The sequence below is a fragment of the Garra rufa genome, chromosome 24 (assembly GCF_049309525.1).
Source record: "Garra rufa chromosome 24, GarRuf1.0, whole genome shotgun sequence".
In the NCBI taxonomy this organism is placed as follows: domain Eukaryota; kingdom Metazoa; phylum Chordata; class Actinopteri; order Cypriniformes; family Cyprinidae; genus Garra; species Garra rufa.
In genome coordinates, this window is record NC_133384.1 from 7,208,174 (window position 1) to 7,235,198 (window position 27,025).

The following is a 27,025-nucleotide window of genomic DNA, read 5'->3' on the forward strand; positions in this document are numbered from 1 at the left end:
GATTTTTGTACAAGAAATGTATGCAAATTAGCACATATTCCAACAAATAATGCCTCCTTTGCATATTTAAATATACATTTTAGAAAACTTGTAATACAAAAAATGTTTGCAGTTATCAATGTAATCAATCAACTGGGTAAGTAAGGCGATACATAGTTATTTTTTTTTACCCTATTCACCTGCAGCGTCTCGCCTTAAAAACTTGACTGTTGTGTATACTAATATAAAATACAAAGAGAAAGAAAATATATTCTATTCGTTGTTTTTAACAACATAAAGTGCAATAAACATTGGGACTTGTGAAGAAAATACTGGGGGTTAAGAGTTTAATGAATAATGTATTGCTATTGTATGAATAATATGTAATATAACCTTAATATTTTCTGGATTATGTAAATCCAGATGACGTAATCACTCACTAACCAAAGTCGAAAATAATAATATAGTTGATCGTATACAGGCATTTGCATTTAATATATAAAATAAGACACTTACAGGTGTTTAAGTGTGTATTAAAACTGTATTTCAAGACATAATGTCAAAGGACTTTACAAATTAATGTATTAATACCTCTGATACTGCACATACAGTATAGCACTGAATTTTGGCCCTCAGATGAAAGCACACAAATGCATTCACTTTAGTAAGGCACTGAGTGTTACAACCTACTAAGTGCACATCTGGTACAGTTAATGGAACATTTTGTTTTAAAATGCTATATTACATAGTCAATCTGTCATAACAGCTCAATTAGACGACCAAGTAAAATGTCTCGTGTTGTGTATACATCATCCAGTGCTATACACACCATATACAATTTTGGACAACATACCGTTTAGATGAGTTGGGAGGGTGCTTGTAGAATATGATTAACTGGAAAAACAACAGCAAGTTAAGAGTTAACTTTGAAAGGAAGCTGAATGGCTCCATGCACACTTCTCAAAGTTTAGACTTGGCCTGGAAGAAGCTCATGATGGCCTGCATGCATTCGTCCGACAGCCAGCGCTCCACCAGTCTCTCCACCTCTGCGTCATTCACGGCGTGAAGTTTCTCTTTCTCCACGCTGCGGATCAGCTGCTTCGACAGAGCCAGAGACTAAAGGGGTAGGAGAGGATGACAAGAAGTGGTATTTGTTTTCATGCAACCACATCCTTTTACCTGAGTATATTTTTTACACTTACGTTCCTGGGCAGTTGGGCGTAGGCCTTCAGTCTGGTCCAAACCTCGGACTGGAAGGAGCTTTCAGGAAAGACCTCGGTCACCAGACCCAATTCACAGGCCTGTGCGGCCGTCAGCTTCTTATTAAATAACAGCATCTCACTAGCCTGGACGGAGAGGAGAGTTAAATAGTCTCTAAAGAACATATGTGACCCAGGACCACAAAACCAGTCATAAGGTTAAATTTTACAAAACTGAGATATATACATCATATGAAAGCTCAATAAATAAGCTTTCTATTGATGTATGGTTTGTTAGGATAGGACAATATTTGGCCGAGATACATCTATTTGAAAATCTGGAATCTAAGGGTGCAAAAAATCAAAATACTGAGAAAATCACCTTTAAAGTTGTCCAAATTAAGTTCTTAGCAATGCATATTACTAATCAAAAATTACATTTTGATAGGTTTACAGTAGGAATTTTACAAAAAATCTTTATGGAACATGATCTTTACTTAATTTCCTAATGATTTTTGGCATAAAAGAAAAATCAATAATTTTGACCCATGCAATGTATTTTTGGCTATTGCTACAAATATACCCCAGCGACTTAAGACTGGTTTTGTGGTCCAGGGTCACATATCTGAGACAAATATTAGCCCAGAGTTGAAGGTGAAGTGTTCTATTTCTGTGTCAACCAAAGAAATTAGAAAAAAATTAAGACTGTTTTCAAACAGGTTTCCAGAATGCTTTTCTTCTATCTGCAATTGGTTGGCTGAAAAGATTGCTCTGCCCCAATCTCGTGTCATTGGTTGACCTGTTGCTGGGCAGGACTGGTCTATGTGTTCATTTGATTGCAACACTAACTCAGAATTCAACATACAAATGACATTTCTCAGAGTTATTTATTTATTATGATTATTTTCACTCAATCACCCACCAGGCTAAAATAGTAAGCCAAATTGTTGAAATTTTACAAATGTTAAAAGAAACTGATTTATTGACTTTGCAGCATCATCAGATGTTTGAACACTGAATTATTTTGCAATGAAATGTCAATACCAATTTACTCCATATTAAAATACAATAATTAATGAAAAAACATCATAATACTACACAAAGTTCTTTTTAAAGTCTGTCATCTTTTAAAAGTCTACACATTTGTGACCCTGGACCACAAAACCAGTCATAAGGTTAAATTTTACAAAACTGAGATGTGTATAGAATATGAAAGCTCAGTAAATAAGCTTTCTATTGATGTATGGTTTGTTAGGATAGGACAATATTTGGCCGAGATACATCTATTTGAAAATCTGGAATCTGAGGGTGCAAAAAAATCTAAATCCTGAGAAAATCACCTTTAAAGTTGTCCAAATTACTAAAATTACTAATCAAAAATTACATTTTGATACATTTACAGTAGGAATTTTACAAAAAAATCTTCATGGAACATGATCTTTACTTAATTTCCTAATGATTTTTGGCATAAAAGAAAAATCAATAATTTTGACCCATGCAATGTATTTTTGGCTATTGCTACAAACATACCCCAGCGACTTAAGACTGGTTTTGTGGTCCAGGGTCACATTTAAGGATCAACTATCAAACAAAAAAAAATTATTATTGCAGGTTTAATATTTGAAAATGGAAAAAAATGAACAGCTGTAAATATTAGTATTGTAATTTCACAGTTGTACTATAAAATAAAATTAGCTGCATAATTATTTTTTTTATAATTTTGAATATTGTATTTTTATAGTAAATCATTCAAATAAGAATATGTAGTATTTTGCAATGTTATTATTATTTATTTTATTTTTTTTTAATAGTGATGTTATATAAACCACAACATAAGGCCAAATCTTGCTTCCCTATAAATGGAGTTTATATTTATTTAATTATTTATTTAAATTTATTACATTTAAGACTTCTTATCTGAAAAAAAAAGAAATAGCAAGCCAAATATTAACAAGGGTTTCCACCAAAATAAAAGCTTGATGGTTTAATATTTGAAAATGAAAAAAAAAATGAAGACAGTTGTAAATAGTATTGTAATTTCACAGCTGTACTAAAAAAAGTTAACTATTAGTTGCATTATTTTTTTTAATACTTTAAAGAATTATTAAAATTTACTATTTACTATTGTGTGTAATATTTTTATTGAGTAGTAGCAATGATAATAAAACTAATATTTACTATTATTATTATTTCATAGTCATGCTGCTATATAAATCACAACACTTCTGGCCAAATTTTGCATTAATGCAAAAAAGCACAGCCAACCTGGAGCTTTTAATTTATTTACTTATTTATTTTTTCATTTCAATGAGATTTCTATCAGAAAAAGAAAAAAACATTACAATTACATTTTACCCCATATAAAATAGCAAACCAAATAAACAAAAATAGTGGTTTTCCACCAAAATAAAAGCTTGATGGTTTAATATTTAAGAAAAAAAAAAATGAATACAGCTGTAAATATTAGTATTGTAATTTCACAGCTGTTCTAAACAAAAACTAAATTTGTTTATTATATTACTTTTTTCAAATAAGAATATTTCACTATTCATTATTTCATAATAACAATTATAATAAAACTAATATTCATCATTAGTATTATTATAGTCATGTTGTTAAATAAAACATTTCTAAAACAAAAAAAAACGTTTTTATTTAGTATATATTTATTTAGTTTCATTTCAATCTGATTAATCTCATTTTTTGTGGATGTTCATACCTTTGCTACGCCCATAAGTTTGGGGAAAAGATATGAAGAGCAGCCCTCTGGACTCTGACCCAGCTGACTGAAGGGTGTGTGAAACGTCGCCTAGAGATAAAACAAATGGGGCAGTTAAGCTAAATAACATTAGACGCACATCATTGATCACTGATACACTGTTGGAAAGCAGCTCACCCTCTCTGTGGCATAAACAACATCAAAAAGTCCCAACACGGTGACTGACACACCCACCGCAGGTCCATTTATGACTCCAACCAGGGGTTTGGGGAAGTCAATGTAGGCTTTTACATACCTCCTAAAACAACACAAGCACGCGTGTCCATCATAACATTCAATCAGCTTTGAAAATAGTATAAACTGGATTAGAGTAAAGCAAAACTAGACTTTACCTCAGTAACTCCCCAGATTCTTTAGCCAACTTCTCTACTCCGCCCGCAGGGATTTTTGTGAAGTTGTTCAGGTCATTTCCACTGCAGTAATAATCTCCATTACCTTCACAGACACGGTTCAAAGGAAGATAAACACACTGATTTACAGAGGAATGTCTGTAAACAGTGAAAGGTAAAGCAGAGAACTTCACCTGTTATCACTGTAATGACAGAATCGTCTTTTCCAGCAAGGTCCAAAGCTTCAATTAGCTCATTGTACATCTACAAAGACGCAAAAAACATCAAAGAAGAACTAGTGATGTTATTGTAAACTAACACTGAAAGTCTTAAAAAAAAAAATACAATCTGTTACTCGAATTAAGTTGAAATAAAATGGCAATATTACATAAAACATACAGTAAATATAAATGAAAATTGAAAAATAAAATAAGCAATAAAAGATAAAGTACTAAAATTAAAAATAAAATAAAACCCCAAAATGAATAATAATGGCATAAGCACATGACAAAACTGCTAAAACTTATTAAAAATAAAAGTATTCAAAACATTACTACAGTTATAGCATATAAATATATGATTTAGGGCTGGGCGATTAATCGAAAAATAATCGAAATCGACATTCAGAACCTATAATCGTTAAAATTTTTCCAGGAAGATTATTTCAATTACTTTCCCTTTAAAAAACACAAGCGCTCCGTTACGTTATTCCGCCGACATGTCGAAGGAGAGCTTAAACAGTATTTATACAGTAAAAAGTATTTACAGGATATACAAGGGTAATTTTATTTAGAGGAGATACTGCTTATTTTCTACTTTTAATATGAAAAACATTGAAAATTATTTATTTTGTTTCCAATAGTGCAAGTTATTTATTTTCACTAATTTAAGAAAAATGTGACTTTTAATTTTAAGCAATGCTTGCTTTAATTTCAGTTGTTCAACACTGATGTTCAATTAATAATCATAGATCGTAGATAGTGTGTTTCCTTCAATTATTTTAAAATCAAGTAATGCACCCTTCATCCAAAAATCTCTCGCTTGTAATATGTGAACATATTTACTGTACAAAACTTGTCAGTGAACTATGAGGGCAAAAAAATAATTATTATATAAATATAATTAAATATAATTTTATTAATAAATAAAATAATCGTTCATTAATCGTAATCGGGTTAAAATGTTCAATTAATCGAGATTTTGATTCTAAGCCAAATTGCCCAGCCCTAATATGATTTATAACACTAAAATAATAAGGATGCACCTAATTATTCAATTCAATCCAATGACATGGCACCATAGCATAGAGGCGCGCACTAATGCAGCAAACATGTCGGCAGAGTGGAAGCATATAAAACTGTCTGAGAAAGACGCAAAAATCATTACAAGCACCGACAGTGAGACTGTTTAGTATCACATCGCATGTCTTCCATCAGTAAAGAAAAAGGGCTGGTTGTTGCTGGATACTGAATGATGACTGAAATCATGAAATGGCCTTAAACCATTTGTAAATAAACTACAGAACGTTATGTTGTCTAATACCTGCATGGATTCTATGTATTCTGACAGAGCTGCATGAGCTCTATAGCCAGGGTTCAAAGTTCAAAGTCCAAAGCGCGAGGGAAATCAGCGCGACGAGAATCATTCATTAATCTGCTGCCGTCAGCAAAAAGTAGTACTGAGGTCTTTTTGAGGTTTTCCGCCAAAATAAAAGTCAACATTCATAAATGTTCTTGTAATTGTTCTGTTGTTTCGCAAAATAGAATAAAAAAGGCCAAAATAATGCTAACAAACATTACAACATCTCTATTAATACATTTATTATAAAATGTTCCTTTGCTCAGCAAGGCTGCATTTATTTGTACATTAAAAACACATGAAGGGGTCTTTAAGATTTAAAAGATTTAAAAATTATTATTTTTAAGTTAAATTGTGCTTTCTTGGTAGGCTATAATGTCTACTAGAATGTTAAAAAATGTTCAGTGTCAAATAAATATTTTTAAATAGTTGTTTTGTAATTGATTTTTTTCTTTGAAAAGGAAGACAAAACTGTAAAAAGCAGATATTGGCTATTTAATGTATGCAATAGTGAAAAAACGTGAAAAACCCTGTTCGGTTTGTTCGGCCCAGTGTGTAATTTTGTTCGGTGCATCCCTATAAAATAACACTGCCTTTTCAACAGACACATCAACCATATAAATTTAATTTTGCCATGTGCCATGTAGTATTTAATTTTTGACAAATACATTATATATATTATATTATTAGTAATGTTATAATATCTTTATTAGATTGTTCTCTGGAATAATTCTGATTGGTCAGTCTTGACGTGTTCAAATATATTGATGTATAATTGACCAATATCCTACACAACTGACATCCTATATAACTGTATAAGTTTAGAGCCTTCAAAATTAAATTTAAAAAATCTTTTTTTTTTCCAAACCATCATTCTTTTTTTTTTTTTTTTTAAATTACCTCCACAGTGATGGCGTTCTTTTTCTCAGGTCTGTTGAGTCGGATGGTGGTGATGTTGTCCTCTGTGCTGACCAGCAGGGTCTGGAAGCCCTTTGTGCCCCCGGTCGGCTGCGCTGACACCGCAGGAGCTTCTGCTCCCACCAGAGACGTGATGAGATCCACATACTGCTGCCTGGCCTCCTCCTAATACAGCCACATTACAACATCGAACCCACAGTCATCATCTGTATGCTGGACACAGTTTTATACAAGCTCTTTCTTTATTTAGAGGACTATTAGGTTTAAAGCATGAGACCTTGTCCTGAGACCTAAAGGAAAACCTTTGGCCTGGTATTGTCAAATCCAAACTTGTTATCAGTAATTGAAATAAAAACGATTAAGATTAAAGATGAATAATATAAGTATTAGATGTATAAAATATAAAATGAACTTGAACTTAAAAAAATGTTACAACTGAATTAAAGTTTAATTTGAAGTACTAAAATTATTAAAAATGATGAAAATGATGAAAATAAAGACAAAAAATAACAAACGCACATAACAAAAGTACTAACACTTACAGTGCCATGCAAAAGTATTCATACCCCTTCATTTTTTTCACATTTTGTTTTGTTGCAGCATTATGTTTTAAATTACTTTTTTTCCCCACATCAATCTGCATCTCGTACACCATAATGACAAAGCACAACACAGGTTTGTAATAACTTTGCAAATTTATTAGAAATAAAAAACTGAAAAGATCCCGCTGCATAAGTATTCATACCCTTTTCTGGGACACTCGAAATTTAGCTCAGGAGCATTCATATTGCTTCTAGATGTTACTACACTTGGAGTGGAGTTAAACTGTGGCAAATTCATTTGAATGAGTCTGATTTAGAAAGGCACACACCTCTTAGAAAAGGTCTAACAGCTGAAAATGCATATCAGAGCAAAAACCAAGTCCTGAGGTCAAGATAACTGCCTGTAGAGCTCAGTAGATCAGTAGAGCGTTAAGGCAATGATCTAGGGAAGAGTTCAGAAAAAAATCTGCTGCACTGAAGGTTCACAGAAGCATTGTCCATAATGGAAGACGATTGGAACAACTAGGACTCGAGAAAATGTCTGCCAGCCCCCATCCAAGCTGACAGAGCTTGAGAGGTGAAAAGGTGAGGCAAAGAATGGCAGATAATTGCCAAATGCAGATGTGCAAAGATTGTCACATCAGACCCCAAAAGACTTGAGGCTGTAAAGGTGCTTCAACTATATACTGAGTTAAGGGTATATGCATTGTACTTATTTCAGGGTTTTATTTTTAATAAATTTATAAATCTGGTTTTTGCTTTGTCATTATTATGGTGTATGGTGTGTAAACTGATGTGGGGGAAAAACTAATTTAAAGCAGTTTAACATAATGCTGCAACAAAACGTGAAAAAAAATGAAGGGGTATGAATACTTTTGCAAGGCACTGTATGTGCATGCAAGTTATATTAAAATTAAAACAAACTACTTGACAGCTATATTTAATAATATTTTATTTTTAATAAAGTAAAAAAAAATGTTTTTATAATTAATTACAAAACTTTGTAATTTGAATACAAGCCTGTAGTAATAAATGAAAACTTGAAACAAAATAGGGTTTTCTTTATATTCACTAAGCATAGTGTGAAAAAATAATTATGTCTTTGATGGTGTGTGGTGTTTCCTCTCACCTGTGACACAGAGCCCAAACTCTTCCACGCGTCCCATTTGGCTTTATTCACAAAGTCCAACATGCCGGGTTTGGGGGTGTTGCAGGGTCCTTGTGTGGCCTGATCATTTACAGAACAGAAAACCATCAGAATTGAGAGATGAATACAATCTGGTCTTGTAGATGGGGTCAACATCTGTTATAACAGTTTGGTTTAGTAAATTTGTCAGTAAAAATGTTTTACTTATGTAAAACACAATAAAATCCCTATTCTTTTATATATATTAAAATGTACAAGTCAGAATAAGCATATTGTTTGAATTTGTACATAAATATTGTGTTACACTAAATGAGAATGTAACAATATTTCAACCAAATTTTGACTTAGGACTATGGGTCAAAGACGAAAAAGGTATTAGAACATAAAAATAATAAGTGTAATACTGCTTGTTGTTTTTCCCAAAAATTTTTTAAAAAGTTTTCTGTTTAATTTAATTGCATTTTTGTTTTTCTGAGCCTAAAATAAATATCATACATTTTCCCTCATTTACAGAAGACACCCACTAAAAAGTAATTCAGAGTAACAATCTTGTCAGGCAAAAATCAATTTAAGGCTTATTAAAAGACGAATTCCTTTCACCCCAAATACTAATTAGTTGTAATTTTACATTTTTTAAAAGTGCCACTATCCTAGGCTTTGCCCATTTGTCAGTAAGAATTTTTTACTCATTTAAAACACAATAAAATTTAAAATGCAAAAAATGTAACATTATTTCAACTAAATTTTGACATAAATATATTAAAATTATTCCCATAAAACATATTTGAATCCTTATAAGTAGACACTTTATTTACATTAAATGTGCTATCTATTGACATGAAATCACTTTTGTAAATTTCTTCTGATGTGGAAATCTTAACGTCTTTGAACATTATAGTAAAACACCTGAACCTGCTGAACAAATGAATCCAAAATATGCTTAAAGGAACACTCCACTTTTTTGGAAAAGGCTCATTCTCCAACTCCTCCCGAGTAAATAAGTTGAGTTTTACCATTTTGAAATCCATTCAGCCGTTCTCCTGTTCTGGCGATATCACTTTTAGCATAGCTTAGTAGGGCTGGGCAATTTGGCTTAGAATCAAAATCTCGATTAATTGAACATTTTAACCCGATTACGATTAATGAACGATTATTTTATTTATTAATAAAATTATATCTAATTATATTTATATAATATTTATTTTTTTGCCCTCATAGTTCACTGACAAGTTTTGTACAGTAAATATGTTCACATATTACAAGCGAGAGATTTTTGGATGAAGGGTGCATTACTTGATTTTAAAATAATTGAAGGAAACACACTATCTACGATCTATGATTATTAATTGAACATCAGTGTTGAACAACTGAAATTTAAGCAAGGATTGCTTAAAACGAAAAGTCACATTTTTCTTAAATTAGTGAAAATAAATAACTTGCACTATTGGAAACAAAATAAATAATTTTCAATGTTTTTCATATTAAAAGTAGAAAATAAGCAGTATCTCCTCTAAATAAAATTACCCTTGTATATCCTGTAAATACTTTTTACTGTATAAATACTGTTTAAGCTCTCCATCGACATGTCGGCGGAATAACGGAACGGAGTGCTTGTGTTTTTTAAAGGGAAAGTAATTGAAATAATCTTCCTGGAAAAATTTTAACGATTATAGGTTCTGAATGTCGATTTCGATTATTTTTCGATTAATCGCCCAGCCCTATAGCTTAGCATAGATCATTGAATCCTATGAGACCAATAGCATCACGTTCAAAAATGACCAACGAGTTTCGATATTTGTCCTATTTAAAACGTAATAGTCAAGGAAGATTGCTGCCGTAATAAGGCCGAAGCAGGCGCAGTAATATCACGCAGCACATTATGCTAACCTAGCTGGGAACTAATTTCAGGCGCTGCGTGATAATACTCCGCCTGCTTCAGCCTTATTACGGCAGCAAACTTCCTTGACTATTACGCCGGAATGGGAATGTAGTTCCTAATCTTATCGGCCTAGAAAATCACAGCTTTACATTTTCCGCTGGTCTTAGTGCACGATATAACTACAGAAGAGTCAAGTTTTAAATAGGACAAATACCGAAACTCGTTGGTCATTTTTTAACGCGATGCTATTGGTCTAATAGGATTCAATGATCTATGCTAAGCTATGCTAAAAGTGGTATCGCCAGAACAGGAGAACGGCTGAATGGATTTCAAAACAGTAAAACTCAACTTATTAACTCGGGGGGAGTTGGAGAATGAGCCTATTTCCAAATAAAGTGGAGTGTTCATTTAATACATACTTTTTTAAAGATTTCTCACTTCTGTAGGCAGGTTTATGTCTCTGTGCTATATTGCAAGATCAATACGTTACTGATCATTTCTCACCTGTTTAAAGAGTGCATAGATCTTGAGTTTGACTTCATTCCCTGGATCCTTTTTCAGAGTTCCTAGTTTGTCTTTGGCCTGGTTGAACTCTTCAACTGATGCTCCCATAACTACAGCAGTGCTGTGCAGCTGAACACACGGTATGAATGCAACCCTACTCGCTCTGGACACAAATCATAAAAATATTACAATGTCAGCACTACAATTCAGTGTCTCAGTATGTGCTTTGATGTGAAAATATTAATGAGAGCGCGTTCGCGTGTGTGAAGTGTGTGAGAGGTGAAGATCTGAGAGCATGATTTAGGATAAAGGTCAAAGCAAACTCAAGGTAGCGCAAGGTACATGAGTATTTCTGTTGCAAAGCACAACATGATACCACACATAATTATGTTCAGAACAATAACAGAAATACAAAAGATTATAATGCATCTTTTGTCTGAAACTGCTCGAAATAAACGCTCAGTTCCACACGTTATATATCTAATAAGATTTCTCTTACCGAGCCAGTCGGTCAAATCTCCACGGCGAGAGAAGTTTGATAACAGCAGCCATAACCCTGACGCAAACTGATCAAAGTTTATGTTCACAAAAACCAGTCGATTCTGAAGCTGTGCGCTGCTGTCAATCACCTGTCAGTTCATCTAACCCCGCCCACTAAACAAGACGTTAGCCAATCAGACAGCATCATATTCTCACTCTCTGAATTGAATGCGGACATGTATTGGTTCGAACACAATACTGCCACCTCTGGGTTGGAAGAATCGGATTTGCTTTTTGGCTTGAGGAAAGAATTACACAGGTATTATTATTATTTAAGAGAATATTGAACTAGGATATTTGAAACAACGCATTATAGGAACGCATTACAACTAACACAAGTTACGTAATAATATTACTTTTCCAAATACTACTAAAGTAGCCTAACGCATTACTTTTTAACTGACAAGAAAATATTATGGTAGTTACTTTTTCAAATAAGTAACGGCAGTTACGTTTTCCCTTCCTATTTATTGATTAAAAGCTCTCTTGTCTCTATGTTGAGAGAAATTGTGAGTAAGATGTTAGCTACTTTAGTTCTATAAATCTGAACATGCATTGATTCATCTCACTCACTAAAAAAAACAGATACAGTATTCACAAATCTGTTAATGCTGGTCTTTTGCTGGTTTATGCTGGTCATGTTGCTGGTCAATGACCAGCATAAACCAGCAAAGGACCAGCATAAACCAGCAAAAACCAGCAAAGGACCAGCATAAACCAGCAAAGGACCATAAACCAGCAAAGGACCAGCATAAACCAGCAAAAACCAGCAAAGGACCAGCATAAACCAGCAAAGGACCAGCATAAACCAGCAAACGACCATAAACCAGCAAAGGACCAGCATAAACCAGCAAAGGACCATAAACCAGCAAAGGACCAGCATAAACCAGCAAAGGACCAGCATAAACCAGCAAAAACCAGCAAAGGACCAGCATAAACCAGCAAAGGACCAGCATAAACCAGCAAAGGGACCATAAACCAGCAAAGGACCATAAACCAGCAAAGGACCAGCATAAACCAGCAAAGGACCATAAACCAGCATAAACCAGCAAAGGACCAGCATAAACCAGCTAAGGGCCAGCATAAACCAGCAAAGGGACCAGCATAAACCAGCAAAGGACCAGCATAAACCAGCAAAGGGACCAGCATAAACCAGCAAAGGACCAGCATAAACCAGCAAAGGACCATAAACCAGCAAAGGACCAGCATAAACCAGCAAAGGGACCAGCATAAACCAGCAAAGGACCATAAACCAGCAAAGGACCAGCATAAACCAGCAAAGGACCAGCATAAACCAGCAAAAACCAGCAAAGGACCAGCATAAACCAGCAAAGGACCAGCATAAACCAGCAAAGGGGCCATAAACCAGCAAAGGACCATAAACCAGCAAAGGACCAGCATAAACCAGCAAAGGACCATAAACCAGCAAAGGACCAGCATAAACCAGCAAAGGACCAGCATAAACCAGCTAAGGGCCAGCATAAACCAGCAAAGGACCAGCATAAACCAGCAAAGGGACCAGCATAAACCAGCAAAGGACCATAAACCAGCAAAGGACCAGCATAAACCAGCAAAGGACCAGCATAAACCAGCAAAGGACCATAAACCAGCAAAGGACCAGCATAAACCAGCAAAGGGACCAGCATAAACCAGCAAAGGACCAGCATAAACCAGCAAAGGACCAGCATAAACCAGCAAAGGACCATAAACCAGCAAAGGACCAGCATAAACCAGCAAAGGACCAGCATAAACCAGCTAAGAGACCAGCATAAACCAGCAAAGGACCAGCATAAACCAGCAAAGGGACCATAAACCAGCAAAGGACCAGCATAAACCAGCAAAGGACCAGCATAAACCAGCAAAGGACCAGCATAAACCAGCAAAGGACCATAAACCAGCAAAGGACCAGCATAAACCAGCAAAGGACCATAAACCAGCAAAGGACCAGCATAAACCAGCAAAGGACCATAAACCAGCTAAGGGCCAGCATAAACCAGCAAAGGGACCAGCATAAACCAGCAAAGGACCAGCATAAACCAGCAAAGGGACCATAAACCAGCAAAGAACCAGCATAAACCAGCAAAGGACCAGCATAAACCAGCAAAGGACCAGCATAAACCAGCAAAGGACCATAAACCAGCAAAGGACCATCATAAACCAGCAAAGGACCATAAACCAGCAAAGGACCAGCATAAACCAGCAAAGGACCAGCATAAACCAGCAAAGGGGCCATAAACCAGCAAAGGACCATAAACCAGCAAAGGACCAGCATAAACCAGCAAAGGACCATAAACCAGCAAAGGACCAGCATAAACCAGCAAAGGACCAGCATAAACCAGCTAAGGGCCAGCATAAACCAGCAAAGGACCAGCATAAACCAGCAAAGGGACCAGCATAAACCAGCAAAGGACCATAAACCAGCAAAGGACCAGCATAAACCAGCAAAGGACCAGCATAAACCAGCAAAGGACCATAAACCAGCAAAGGACCAGCATAAACCAGCAAAGGGACCAGCATAAACCAGCAAAGGACCAGCATAAACCAGCAAAGGACCAGCATAAACCAGCAAAGGACCATAAACCAGCAAAGGACCAGCATAAACCAGCAAAGGACCAGCATAAACCAGCTAAGGGCCAGCATAAACCAGCAAAGGGACCAGCATAAACCAGCAAAGGACCAGCATAAACCAGCAAAGGGACCATAAACCAGCAAAGGACCATAAACCAGCAAAGGACCAGCATAAACCAGCTAAGGGCCAGCATAAACCAGCAAAGGGACCAGCATAAACCAGCAAAGGACCAGCATAAACCAGCAAAGGGACCATAAACCAGCAAAGGACCAGCATAAACCAGCAAAGGACCAGCATAAACCAGCAAATGACCATAAACCAGCAAAGGGACCATAAACCAGCAAAGGACCATAAACCAGCAAAGGACCATAAACCAGCAAAGGGACCATAAACCAGCAAAGGACCATAAACCAGCAAAGGACCAGCATAAACCAGCTAAGGGCCAGCATAAACCAGCAAAGGGACCAGCATAAACCAGCAAAGGACCAGCATAAACCAGCAAAGGGACCATAAACCAGCAAAGGACCAGCATAAACCAGCAAAGGACCAGCATAAACCAGCAAAGGACCAGCATAAACCAGCAAAGGACCATAAACCAGCAAAGGACCAGCATAAACCAGCAAAGGACCAGCATAAACCAGCAAAGGACCAGCATAAACCAGCAAAGGACCATAAACCAGCAAAGGACCAGCATAAACTAGCTAAAACCAACATCCCAGCACCAAAACATACCTAACCAGCATATGCTGTTTTTTTCAGCAGGGGTTAGAAATTGCAGGCTATCTATTTTATAATTACACATTAACAGAAACTAGATACCAAAAGGATTTTGATATAAAATTACACATACAAACGAAAGCTATTAAACATATTTTATCTTGTTAAATGTTGAAGGTAATTTGTAATTTGATTGAGGGCCAAATTAGCCTACTCAGTAACTCATGAATTGGCTAGATTGAAATATTTACATAAAGTAGCCTATTTAAATATTGCCATTTTACTCAAAATTCAATCATTAATTAGCTTACACAATAAATGAATGAAATGTATCATTAAATTGGTGAATTTGGCATTTAATTTCTGAATAGTGACCAAACAGTTGCTGTTATTGTAAATATTTAATAATATTTTGTAAAAAAGGAGTTTATGCAGTCTCTTGGCCAGAAATCAGGTAAATTCTGTATCTTTTTGGTGAAAGCCTGACCCCTAGTGGATGTGTACAGTATATATATATATATATATATATATATATATATATATATATATATATATATATATATATGCCAGAAAAAATTGGAATATTTACAACAGTGCCATCTGCTGGTTCATAAAATGTACACAAAGGCAGAAAAAAAACTATACTATAAATTTAGTTAAACAAATGTCCAAATGTTTGAAATCCACATCTTGGACAAGTTAAGGTGTATGTTGTAAGGTTACATTTTTAATTACCACATATAACAAAAATTAGCCATATAAATATAATTAATGTATGTTATGAAAACCTTTTGATCTAAAAGGCTGCTTAAACTACTTATACACTACCAGTCAAAAGTTTTTGAACAGACGATTTTTAATGTTTTTTAAAGAAGTCTCTTCTGCTCACCAAGCCTGCATTTGTTTGATCCAAAGCACAGCAAAACAGGAAAATGTTTATCAACAGGAAAATAACTGGTTTCAATTTGAATATATTAAAATGTAATTTATTAATGTGATTTTAAGGCTACATTTTAGCAACACCTCTCCAGTCACATAATAATATTACCATAATAATATTAATAATAAAAACTTTTTTTTATATATAATTATTATGTTGAAAACAGCTGAGTAAAATTTTTTCAGGGTTCTTTGATGAACAGCTATTATCTGAACTAGAAATATTTTGTAACATTATCAAGTCATCACAACTTCTGATCATTTTTGCTAAATAAAAGTATTAATTTCTATAACTTCTTTCACAAAGCAATAAAAATAAATGAATAAATACTCCATGCTTTTGAATAATATAGTGTAAAATGTTGCAGCAGCTTTCTTTTTTCAGGTAAATTAGATCTTTAGATCTTTTTATTCATCGAAGAATGCTGAAAAAAATTACTCAACTGTTTTAAATATTGATAATGATAATAATAATAATAATAAATGTTTCTTCAACAACAAATCAGCATATTAGAATGATTTCTGCAGGACCATGTGACACTGAAAACTGGAGTAATGATGCTGAAAATGTTAATTTGTCTGACTGGTAGTTTGAAACATTTTCATTTATACTTTATTTTTACTGTATGTATTTATTTATTTAATTTATTTATTAAAGTAGATATATGATTTTGTTTATTTAACTTTGGTAATTTTTTTATTATTATTGTTTTTGTGTTGATTCACAATTCTGATGACTTCACTATTGAAGTGATATGGGTAAAATGGTAATATTAAAAACAGGCCCAAACTTGATAAGTGGGATGTATAAGTCGACTACACATAAATTATGAATCAATACAGTGCTTGGATTACAAGCAAGGCACAATGAATTTAAGTGCAATAATGAAGCTCATTGTGACACACCTCAAAGTAATAATTATATGGCTATTAAAACTTATTATAAGGTGTGTTGTAACTGAAGACATTTACAGACTTGTTTCAGGACATGTTACAGCGGACTGCAGCTTCTACTGTATATTGTAGCTTGTGTTTTGTTTTGTTTTTTAATGTAATGTCCATATTTGTAAAAACAGATTCACCAGCCCAAAAAGGTATAGTTACTAATTAAAGTTCACATTTTTACTTTAAAATGATAAATATGATGGAAGCAGAGGAATGATGAATAGTGTTAATGGTTAAATTGACTTCTGGTGAAAATCAGTATTGCAACCTTCAGAAAATGTTGATCAGCTGGAACTGGGCTTTTAAAGTTGGAATTATACATATATATTATATATATATACACACTGTTTAAGTTACGGTTAGTTACCTATTTTTCTTCAATTCTGCAAGCCTGTTTTGTGATGTTTTTAGGTGGGTCAAAAATGAAAAAGGGTTTAATTATAAAAACAATAAGTGTAATACTGCTTTTTTTCTGTTTAATTTAATTGCATATTTGTTTTTGTTTTTATGAGCAATATAATGCTTTATTCCCTAATTTACAGAAGACACCCATTAAAATGTCAGTCAGTGTAACAGTCTTGTCAGGCATTTACAACAAAAATCAATTTATGACATATTAAAAAAAGAAATAACTTTCACCCCAGATACTAATTGGTTGTAATTCTATTTTTTTTATTTTATTTGCCACTATCCTAGGTTTTGCCCATTTGTCAGTATGATTTTTTTTTTTTTTTACTATTTTAAAACACAATAAAATGTAATATGCCCCCTTATTCTTTTATATGTTTTAATATGTACATGTCAGAATAAGCATGTTATTTGAATTTTTACATGAATATTGTGTTACACTGAATAACCATGTAACATTACTTCAACCAAATTTTGACATTTTATTCTCCAAAAACGTATTTGAAACCTTAAAAGTGGAAAATGTAGACATCTTAACGTGTTTGACCCAGGTTCATTTGGAACCAGATATTTTTTTCTAACTTCTTGTGAATTTGTACTGAAATTGAAAGACATGATGACTTGTCATTTGGGTCAACACACAAGTTTCGTTTCCTAGTATTTTATAATACTGTCCTCAGAGACACTTCCTCTGTTATCCTCTGTATTAACTCTGTAATAATTGTTAAACTTTTATAAGAAAGGCCTCAGATGCGATCAGTATTCAGGATCAGTAATCCATCAGAATGGATTTCAAAGATTTTATTCAGCTGAAATTCTCCCAGATGTAGCCTTTTTCTTTTATTACTTTTTTATTTGTAGTATTTTATGACATTTATGACATTAGAGCCATTTTCTTTTCAATCTAGTCGAATTGCACCCAAAGTAATCTCAACCGCTCTATTTTATTAGTTAATACAGGTTTGGACAGATTTGATTTATTATATTAGAAACATGGATTCTATGCTGTTATTAGTTCATTAGTCCAACTCTGAGAAGACATGATCATGAACGTTTTATCTGAAGTATGATATTTCATCAGCATCAATTTTCATCCTCCCTATTGATTTTGATCAGAAAAGAGTATTTTTGTTCTTGAAGGCCATTCCTGTTAACATGCAAGTTAAAATGGCGTGCTATTTTTGTACAATAACATTTGTATTTTAGGCCTCAAAAGTAAACCTCATGAAATAAGGGACCATTGGAAATAACATTATAGTACATCATCTAGTCAAATGAAGTGCTGAAATGTATCATTTAAAGGAGTAGTTCACTTTCAGAACAAAAATGTACAGATAATGTACTCACTGCCTTGTCATCCAAGATGTTCATGTCTTTCTTTCTTCAGTCGTAAAGAAATTATGTTTTTTTGAGGAAAACATTTCAGGATTTCTCTCCATGTAATGGACTTCTATGGTGCTCCTGAGTTTGAACTTCCAAAATGCAGCTTCAAAAGGCTCTAAATGATCCCAGCTGATGAAGAAAGGTCTTATCTAGCAAAACTATGGGTCATTTTCTAAAAAAAAAAAAAATTACAATTTACATACTTTTTAATACCTACACAGAGTACACACAGAGCTAGACAAGATGGGCATTTGAGGTTAAAAAGTATATAAATTGTTTTTTTTTTTAGAAAATAACCAATCGTTTTGCTGGATAAGACCCTTGTTTCCTCGGCTGTGATCGTTTAGAGCCATTTGAAGCTGCATTTTGGAAGTTCAAACTCGGGGGCACCATAAATGTCTATTATATGCAGAGAAATCCTGAAATGTTTTCCTCAAAAAACATAATTTCTTTACGACTGAAGAAAGAAAGACATGAACATCTTGGATGACAAGGGGGTGAGTACATTATCTGTACATTTTTGTTCTGAAAGTGAACTACTCTTTTAATGTCAATTTCATTATTTGATTCTTTTGACATACAAAATAAAAATATGGAAATGACAAATGACTGCTATAGAACGTATTTCATAATTGTGTAGTGATAGATGACAAACATTCAGAAGATTACAGTGCATTTTACCAGTAAAGCAGAGTAGCTATGTTAGTGATGGTCTGGAATATGCTGTTGTCATCAAGAATCAGAAGCAAGATTGCAGATTTGTGTGTCAGAATGACCTGATCCTGGTATCGTCTTGACATTGGAGGCTCTGGTTCCATGGAGGTGTTTTTCTCCGGTGGAAGAGGAAGTCCTGAGCCTATATTAATCAGAATGGGGCTCTTCGTGGGCACATCTGTCTGGAGCTTCTCAGAAGACCATCTACCTTCTCAGACTGTAAGTTTAACACTTTTAACGTCTCTTTCTGAACTGAACAACTTTCTGAGCTTTGATTTTAGTTACTGATGCTTTGCTCTCAGTTTGTACTCTGTAGGTTTAGTATTTTCTGCAACCTTTTCTCACATTGCTAAAATAAAATGATATATGTTGTATATTTTAACCACAAATTAAGAACATGCTTGCACAACCTAAGTTGTTCCCTCATTTTAGTTCAATCAAAAATAATTACTAAAAGAAGAACAAATGAGTCAATTGTGGCCATGAATAAACAGGTTGTGATTGCTGTATATATGTGACCCTGGACCACGAAACCAGTCATAAGGGTCAATTTCTTGAGATTAAGATTTATACATAATCTGAATAAATAAGCTTTCCATTGATGTATGATTTGTTAGAATAGAGCAATATTTGACCAACTCTTTTACAAATAAAGGTTTTTCACCGCGATGCCGTAGAAGAACCATCTTTGGTTCCATAAAGAACCATTCAGTCAAAGGTTATTTAAAGAACCATCTCTTTCTTACCTTTTTATAATCTGAAGAACCTTCTTTGCCACAAACAACCTTTTGTGAAACAGAAAGGTTCTTCAGATGTTAAAGGTTCTTTATGGAACCATTTAGACCAGGGGTCCCCAAACTAAGGCCCGTGGGCCGAATGCGGCCCGCCCCCACATTTGGACCGGCCCTCTGAACAATGCCAGAGACATATTTTGAAAATGTAATTTTAAATATATGTTTTACTTATATCATGTCGGTATTTGATGATAAATGTTGGCTTTTAAACTAAAATTTGCCTTAGTTATTAACATTAAGGCAGCCTAATTATTTGTTAAATTCACCAACAGAATGATACATTCAACATAATGTGTCATTGCGATTGAACAGGTGATGCACGAGCCAACTAGAAAATTCAGTGCGATGACAAAATGACTCAATAGCATTTGAGGTGAAACTAGCACTGCTTGTGGGATAGGTGCAATAGCAACACTTCACTCATCTCCCAGTTATCCAAAGTTTTTCAGCTGAGAAACCAGTGGCCCCATTCCCAGTTGAAAAGTCTGTGGAAGCGCTTTTTCCTTCCACTCAACTTTCTGTTAACATGCTTGGATACAGCACTCTGTGAACAGCCAGCTTCTTTGGCAATGAATGTTTGTGGCTTACCCTCCTTGTGTGCAATTTTGACGGCTCAGGAAACCTTTGCAGGTGTTTTGAGTTGATAATCTGATTGGCATGTCACCATATTCTAATTTGTTCAGATAGTGAATTGGTGGGCTTTTGTTAAATGTAAGCCAAATCATCACAATTAAAAGAACCAAAGACTTAAACTACTAAGTTTCACAATTTGAGTTGAATTACTGAAATAAATGAACTTTTCCATGACATTCTAATTTACTGAGATGCACCTGTATATCTTTTAAAAAGGAATTAGAATTTGTCTGTGTGGTGCATAAAAATAATAAACTATTCTGCATTAAAATGTATAATAAATACAGGTAAAATCATAATGAAATAATAATAATAATACTAGTAGTCTGTCTGGCCCATGGAATTTTCTTTTATAAACTGACCCGGCCCCCCATTAAAGAAAAGAAAATTATGTGGCCCTCTCAGAAAAAAGTTTGGGGACCCTTGATTTAGACAAAAAACGTTCTTCTATGGCATCGTGAAGCACCTTTATTTTTAAGAGTGTAGATACAACTATTTAAAAATCTGCAATCTGAGAGTGCGGAAAAATCTAAATACTGAGAAAAACGCCTTTAAAGTTGTCCATATGAACTTCTTAGCAATGCATATTACTAATCAAAAATTAAGTTTCGATATATGTATGGTAGAAATTTTACAAAATATCTTCATAGAACATGATCTTTACTTAATATTCTAATGATTTTTGGCATACAAGAAAAATGTATTATTTTGACCTATACAATGTGCTTTTGGCTATTGCTAGAAATATACCCATGCTACGTAAGACTGCTTTTCTGGTCCAGGGTCACATATATTCATTATTCATCAGTGTGTATAGAATTTTATTCTCTCAAGGCTTGCAGTATTTATCTTACATAAACAGAATAAAAAAGTTTGGGGGTCAGTATTTTTTCTAAGAAATTAATTTAATTCATCAAGGGTGCATTAAATTGTTTAAAAGTTCAAGTAAAGGCATTTAAAATGTTACAGAGGATCTCTTTTTCAAATAAATATTTATATTGATCCTTAAAATAAAACACAAATAAGTTTCCACAAAATTATGAAGCAGCAACTGATGTCAACATTGATAATAATCAAAATTGTTTTTTGAGCAGCAAATCAGCATATTTAAATTATTTCTGAAGAATCATGTGACACTTAAGGCTGAAATAATGATGCTGAAAATTCAGCTTTGATCATAGGAATCAAATATATTGTATGTATTTACTGTATATAGAAAGCAATAATATTTCACAATATTACTGTTTCTACTGTATTTTTGATTAAACAAATGCAGCCTTGGTGAGCATAAGAGACTTCTTTCAAAAACATTAAAATTCTTACAGAATCCAAACTTTTGAGCAACGTTCTGGGTAACTGTGCTAGTGATGGGTCTGTGACAGGAAGGTACTGCATTGCGCAGTTGAGAATGATATTTCATCAGTGCTTTATGATTCTCACAGTTTCACTGAGAGTTTGCCTTTCCTAAAATAGTCTAACACCATATTGCATCATATCTTCCCATGCGGGGAGACAGAAAGAAATAGATAAAGCCTTGTTCATTCAACACACATGTGCATGCATGCACACACATACTATCTGTACTTTTTTCTGCAGCTGCCACGAATCTTCAGATATGTACCAAATGTAAATTCCCTATACTTTAAAGTCTAACATTAATATGATCTGTCCTCCAGGCAAACGTCAAGACATCTTGTGTACATCATGTCACTCCCATCCTACCTCCCCTGGGGACCCCAACGAGGCCGTGTTTCCATTGACACATCAAACTCAGATGAGCTTAACCCACTCGAGTATGAAGCTTTTCCAGGCGTGACACCAAGAGCACCTGGTACACTTCTATTCATATTCCTTTGGAGTATTTAAAAGCTAATGCATTTAGAAGTCAACATGTAATTTTTCCTTAAATCCCTCCACAGTTTTGATACTGTGACGTTAAGGGGATACACTGCAGGCAAAAACACTTTTTTTCACGCACTTGTCCAGTTTCAGATTTTGGGCTATTGGTGTTTTGTCAGACTAGTGGAAAGAAAACATCCAAAAGACACTGTTAAGTGTTTCTTTTATAGCACTTTATCTATTTGTGTCAATACATTTCAATTACAATCCATATTTTTAAAGGCCGTTTTCTCAAAATGAGTTTTTTCTCCTACACTGAGCCATAAATCTCCACTTTAGTAGCACTTACACGCACCAAACTTTACATTTGTATTCATGTCTATATTCTTTTTTTGAACTTTTATTGACAACAGTCAACATAAATACAAACAATAACAACAGTCCTGAGATCGGGCCCGAGCTCACAAATAAAGATATATATGGTTACAATAAAGATCTGAGGAATAAATAAAAATAAATAGACAAACTTCAATCAAAAATACAAACATAAAAGAGACATAAATGGCCTATCCAACAAGGCTTTGAACTGGTCCCCATCTTCTTTCAAAGATGTGAGTCTTCAGCTGTAGTTGTGCTGTCAACTGTTCCATTGAATATAACTGTCTGATTTTTTGTATCCACTGTGAGACCGTGGGTGGTTCAGGTTTCAACCAATAAGTTGTTATCATTTTTCTTGCAGCCATTAGTAAGAGATGTAGCAACGTTTTCTGATCATGGGACAGATAATCCGGGAATTTGTCCAGTAAAAAGGTTAAAGGGTCCCAGGAAAGATTCACTTTAAGGAGCTTTTCTACAAGGCCCCTAACTTCAATCCAAAAGTGTTGAACAATGGGACAGTCCCAAAATATGTGCGTTTGATCACCCACAAGTCCACAGTTTCTCCAGCACTTATCGCTGCCCCAACTCCCAGAGCGGAAAGACTTTAGTGGTGTCCTGAAAAATCGGATTTTAGCTGAGAAGCATTGATGGGGTGTTCCTTTTTTGCACTATTATTTGGAGATTTAAGGCTCTTCTGACATTATCTGTTCCTTGTCTGTGTGCAATGAAACCAGTCTGGTCAGGTTTTACAAGTTTTCTTATGTGGTTTTGAATTCTGTTTGCAATGATGGCCGTAAGTATTTTCAGATCAACACGTAGAAGGCTGATGGGACGATAAGAGGTACAGAGTGTTGGGTCTTTGCCCTCTTTATGGATGACACTAATAATGGCTTCAGACCATGACCGGGGGGGAACACCTTCAGAGAGCGCATAATTGTAGACCTTATGCAGAATTGGAGTCAGCTCTCTTTCTAAAACCCTGTGTAATATTCTCCAGGGAGTCCATCCACTCCTGGAGATTTGTTATTATTAAGTTTCATAATGCTTCTTTTGTAATTGGGCTTGTTATTTGGTCAGCTTCCCCCTCGGTCAGTTTACTAAGATTAATTGATTTAAGCAGATCTTCAATCTTTTCCATCTTATTTGGGCAGTCCTCTTCCCTATATAACTCCTGGTAGTAGCTGGCAAATGCCTTTGTAATATCCTTCGGCTGCTGTATCATATCCCCAGATTTTGGGCATTTTATTTTATGCACCACTCTGTTTGATTGCGATTTACGCAGCTGAAATGCTAACAGGCGACTAGCCCTATTTCCAAATTCATAATATTTTTGGTTTGTGAATCTCAGCTGCCCCTCTGCTTTGTAGGTTAACAAGTTGTTCAGTTGTTGTCTAGTCTCTTTTAGTTTGTCCAGTAAGTCATCCTTCCGAGTCGTCTGAAATTCTCTTTCCAATGCACTGATTTTGTTTTCTAATTAGGGCCCGAGCCCAAAAGGGCGAAGGCCCTATTGTTCTTCTAAGGGTTATTATTTTTTTTTTTTTTTTTTTTTTTCTTTTTTTCAACCTTCCGGGCACTTTTGGGGGCCTTAACATACTCAAAAACTCTTGAAAATTTGCACACACGTCGGAATCTGCGGCCATCAGGACGCCAAAGAGGCTGGGACCCGGGCGTGGTTCAGGGCCTCTACAGCGCCCCCTGGAACACAGTTTGAAAACTTGATGTACTGCGCACACATACTTGCATGTATTGATATGAAACTCGGTACACATATAGATCTCACTGAGCCAAACAACTTTTGTACTCTATGTCATGGGCTCCACGCAACAGGAAGTGAGATATTTAGGGCTGTTTAAAAAGCGCATGCTCTGGAATTTAACATACTCCTCCCAGGAATTCCATGGGATTGTCACCAAACTCGGTCAGCATGATCTCAAGACATTGGGGACGCTAAATTGCGAGGAGATTTTTGATATCTCGAACGGTTTGGCCGTGGCAAGGCGACAAAGTTATGGCGAGAAATGAGAAACAGGAAGTGTCTAATAACTGTTGCACACATTGCCTGATTCTGATGAAACTTCACCAGTTTGTTCGTTGTATGATGCCGATTCCATAAATGCGACTATTATGAGTCAAAGTTATAGCGCCACCAACTGGCAGCAGGAAGTGTGTCATTTTCAAAATGCTTTGATATCAGCCTCTTAATTTTACTCGATTTTCTTTAAACTTCATCAAAATCATGTCAAAACACGGCCGATAAGAATATGTAAAGGGGTCGATGATAAATCGAATGCTGTTGCCATGGCAACATGTCAAACTTTAAAATTAGATTTCTGTCTTTTCGAGGCAGTTAACATGCTTAGAATTTCATGAAACTCAACACACACATCAATATTTATGATAGTTAGACACTGGCAAAAGGTCATAAATGGGCGTGGAGCAGGCACTCTATAGCGCCATCTTTTGACAAAAGTTGGGGTTTTTTTTTTTTCTACAGTCACTAAACTCTGTACATATATTAATCTCATCAATTTGGACAACTTTCTAAATCAAACTCATTAGCTGAGACCAACAGGAAGCCGGCTATTTTGATTTGAATGTGGATTTTTGGAAAAATCAGGCTGTAAACAAATGCACACTACTTCTAAGAACAACCAGCTGTTCACACCAAACTTTTTTAACATGAAGAGAATATTCTGAAGATGTTAAATTGCGACCGGATTTTGGATATCTTGAACGGTGTGGACGTGGTGATTTTTTAAAGATATAGTAAAAAATATTTTTATATCTTTAAAGTGCAGCATCCAAACTCTTTAAAACTTTTTTCACACAGAGATCTAATCATTCTGAGCAATTGCTGGAAATAAAAAATGTATACAAGCTTCTATGAATTAAAGAAAATTTAAAAAAGAACTCAGAAACCTGCTGTCACTCTGGTGAATGTCTCTACAGTATGTGTGTGCGTTCAGTCAGGCACAGAGAAGCTCATTATTGCAGGGGGGAGGGGTGAGAGGCAGAGAGGGTGACAGAGTAGAGAGCCATCCTACAGACCATCTTTGAACAAAATGCACATACTGTATGTAGTGTAATTACATAAATATGTCTGATCTTTGAGAGTCTGATATTTTGAGAAAATATAAAGGGTCACTAAGTCTTTCATTGTTCATTTTTTGCAGTTGTTGTTTTTTATTTATTTTTTACTTAACTGTACCATGAACTTGTCCTATTCAGTCACATAGCAAAAGATTTTAAAAAATACAACTTTTTAGCATGATCAATTTATCTTCATTGATAGACAATATTTACATAGTGTTATTTATTGAATATAAAATCATAATAATAAAAAATTAAGACAAACTTTGACAACAAAACAAACGTTACTGTTATCTCTTCAAAACATCTGAAAACCATAATTTTAAGATCAGTTATATATATGTATCACCCCGTTAAAATACTCAACTTGATTTTTAAAGATATTTTGAAAGAATGAAGCGTTTATAGAGCACTTTATTGTGTATTGCTGTACACCCACATGAACTGTGTTCATGTTCATGTTAATTCACAGTACATAAACTTTATATGAATACTTTTTTTAGCTTAATATTAATTAACATTAATAAATGCTATTTATTTATTGGTCATGTTAACTGATATAGTTAATTTTAACAAATGAAACTGGATGGCAACATTTTATATTTTGTGTGTATGTGTCTGTGTGTTGATTTTAAAGTGTAACCCTTTCAATTCTGTAAACTTAAAATCCAAACTAGCAGATGGTTACTGTGAATGCATGTGCCAACTGGGCACCGTCTTCCTTATTGATTCTTAGTTATGACAACAATTGATTTTATACAAAAATATATTATACAAAAATTGTACAGATAGGTAACAATGACATTTAAGCAGAAGTGGTGGATATAAAGGAAGCAATAATAACATTTTGCTATCATCATGAATTACATGTTCTTATTTGTAGCATACTGGTTCACAGTTGGCATCTATCTGAAGTCCTTGCATTGATTGCATTTAATTAAATCAACATTATATTTGGTCAGTCTGATCTTGAGGCCTTAGAGATGTTAAATTGTGAAGATCTTGAGTTTTCATTAAAGGGCATGTCCGTGGTGGCCTGACAAAGTTTGATGTTTCTGCATAGACATAGAAGTGGTTATAACTTAGCCTGAAAATGTCTGATCTGCCACAGAATTCACAGGTTTGGTAAGAGTCCTGGCCTGAAGACACCTAAAGACCAATATTCAGATATTATCATAGCGCCACCTGTTGGCAGCAGGATATCTCATATATTTCACTAACT

The 27,025-nt window shown here is 34.5% G+C and overlaps 2 protein-coding genes across 2 annotated transcripts in view; one reads left to right on the forward strand and one right to left on the reverse strand.

Moving 5' to 3' along the window:
• Positions 1-500: 500 nt before the first annotated feature.
• Positions 501-11,491, reverse strand: eci2 (enoyl-CoA delta isomerase 2). The gene is made up of 10 exons (XM_073830906.1): positions 11,354-11,491; positions 10,855-11,017; positions 8,454-8,552; positions 6,765-6,947; positions 4,481-4,550; positions 4,290-4,392; positions 4,075-4,195; positions 3,898-3,987; positions 1,182-1,325; positions 501-1,095 (listed from the first exon to the last, which is right to left on the reverse strand). Exons 1-10 carry the CDS (start codon positions 11,404-11,406, stop codon positions 940-942), a joined length of 1,182 nt encoding a protein of 393 aa, XP_073687007.1. The 5' UTR covers positions 11,407-11,491; the 3' UTR covers positions 501-939.
• Positions 11,492-19,257: 7,766 nt separating this feature from the next.
• Positions 19,258-27,025, forward strand: part of LOC141300430 (coagulation factor XIII A chain-like) — a 37,399-nt gene continuing 29,631 nt past the window's right edge. Inside the window, exons 1-2 of the mRNA XM_073830709.1 lie at positions 19,258-19,288; positions 22,173-22,327. Coding sequence (XP_073686810.1) covers positions 22,201-22,327 — 127 coding nt within the window. The 5' untranslated portion in view covers positions 19,258-19,288; positions 22,173-22,200. The remainder of the gene's footprint in view (positions 19,289-22,172; positions 22,328-27,025) is intronic.

What these genes read in the sequence shown, in the direction of transcription:
- eci2 (XM_073830906.1), bottom strand. Translation starts at nt 11,406, where the DNA reads ATGGCTGCTGTTATCAAACTTCTCTCGCCGTGGAGATTTGACCGACTG. An exon ending in TCTATGCACTCTTTAAACAG is followed by an intron (nt 8,553 to 10,854) that starts GTGAGAAATGAT and finishes GTAAATGATCAG; the next exon opens with GCCACACAAGGACCCTGCAA. An exon ending in ACGCCCAACTGCCCAGGAAC is followed by an intron (nt 1,096 to 1,181) that starts GTAAGTGTAAAA and finishes CTACCCCTTTAG; the next exon opens with TCTCTGGCTCTGTCGAAGCA.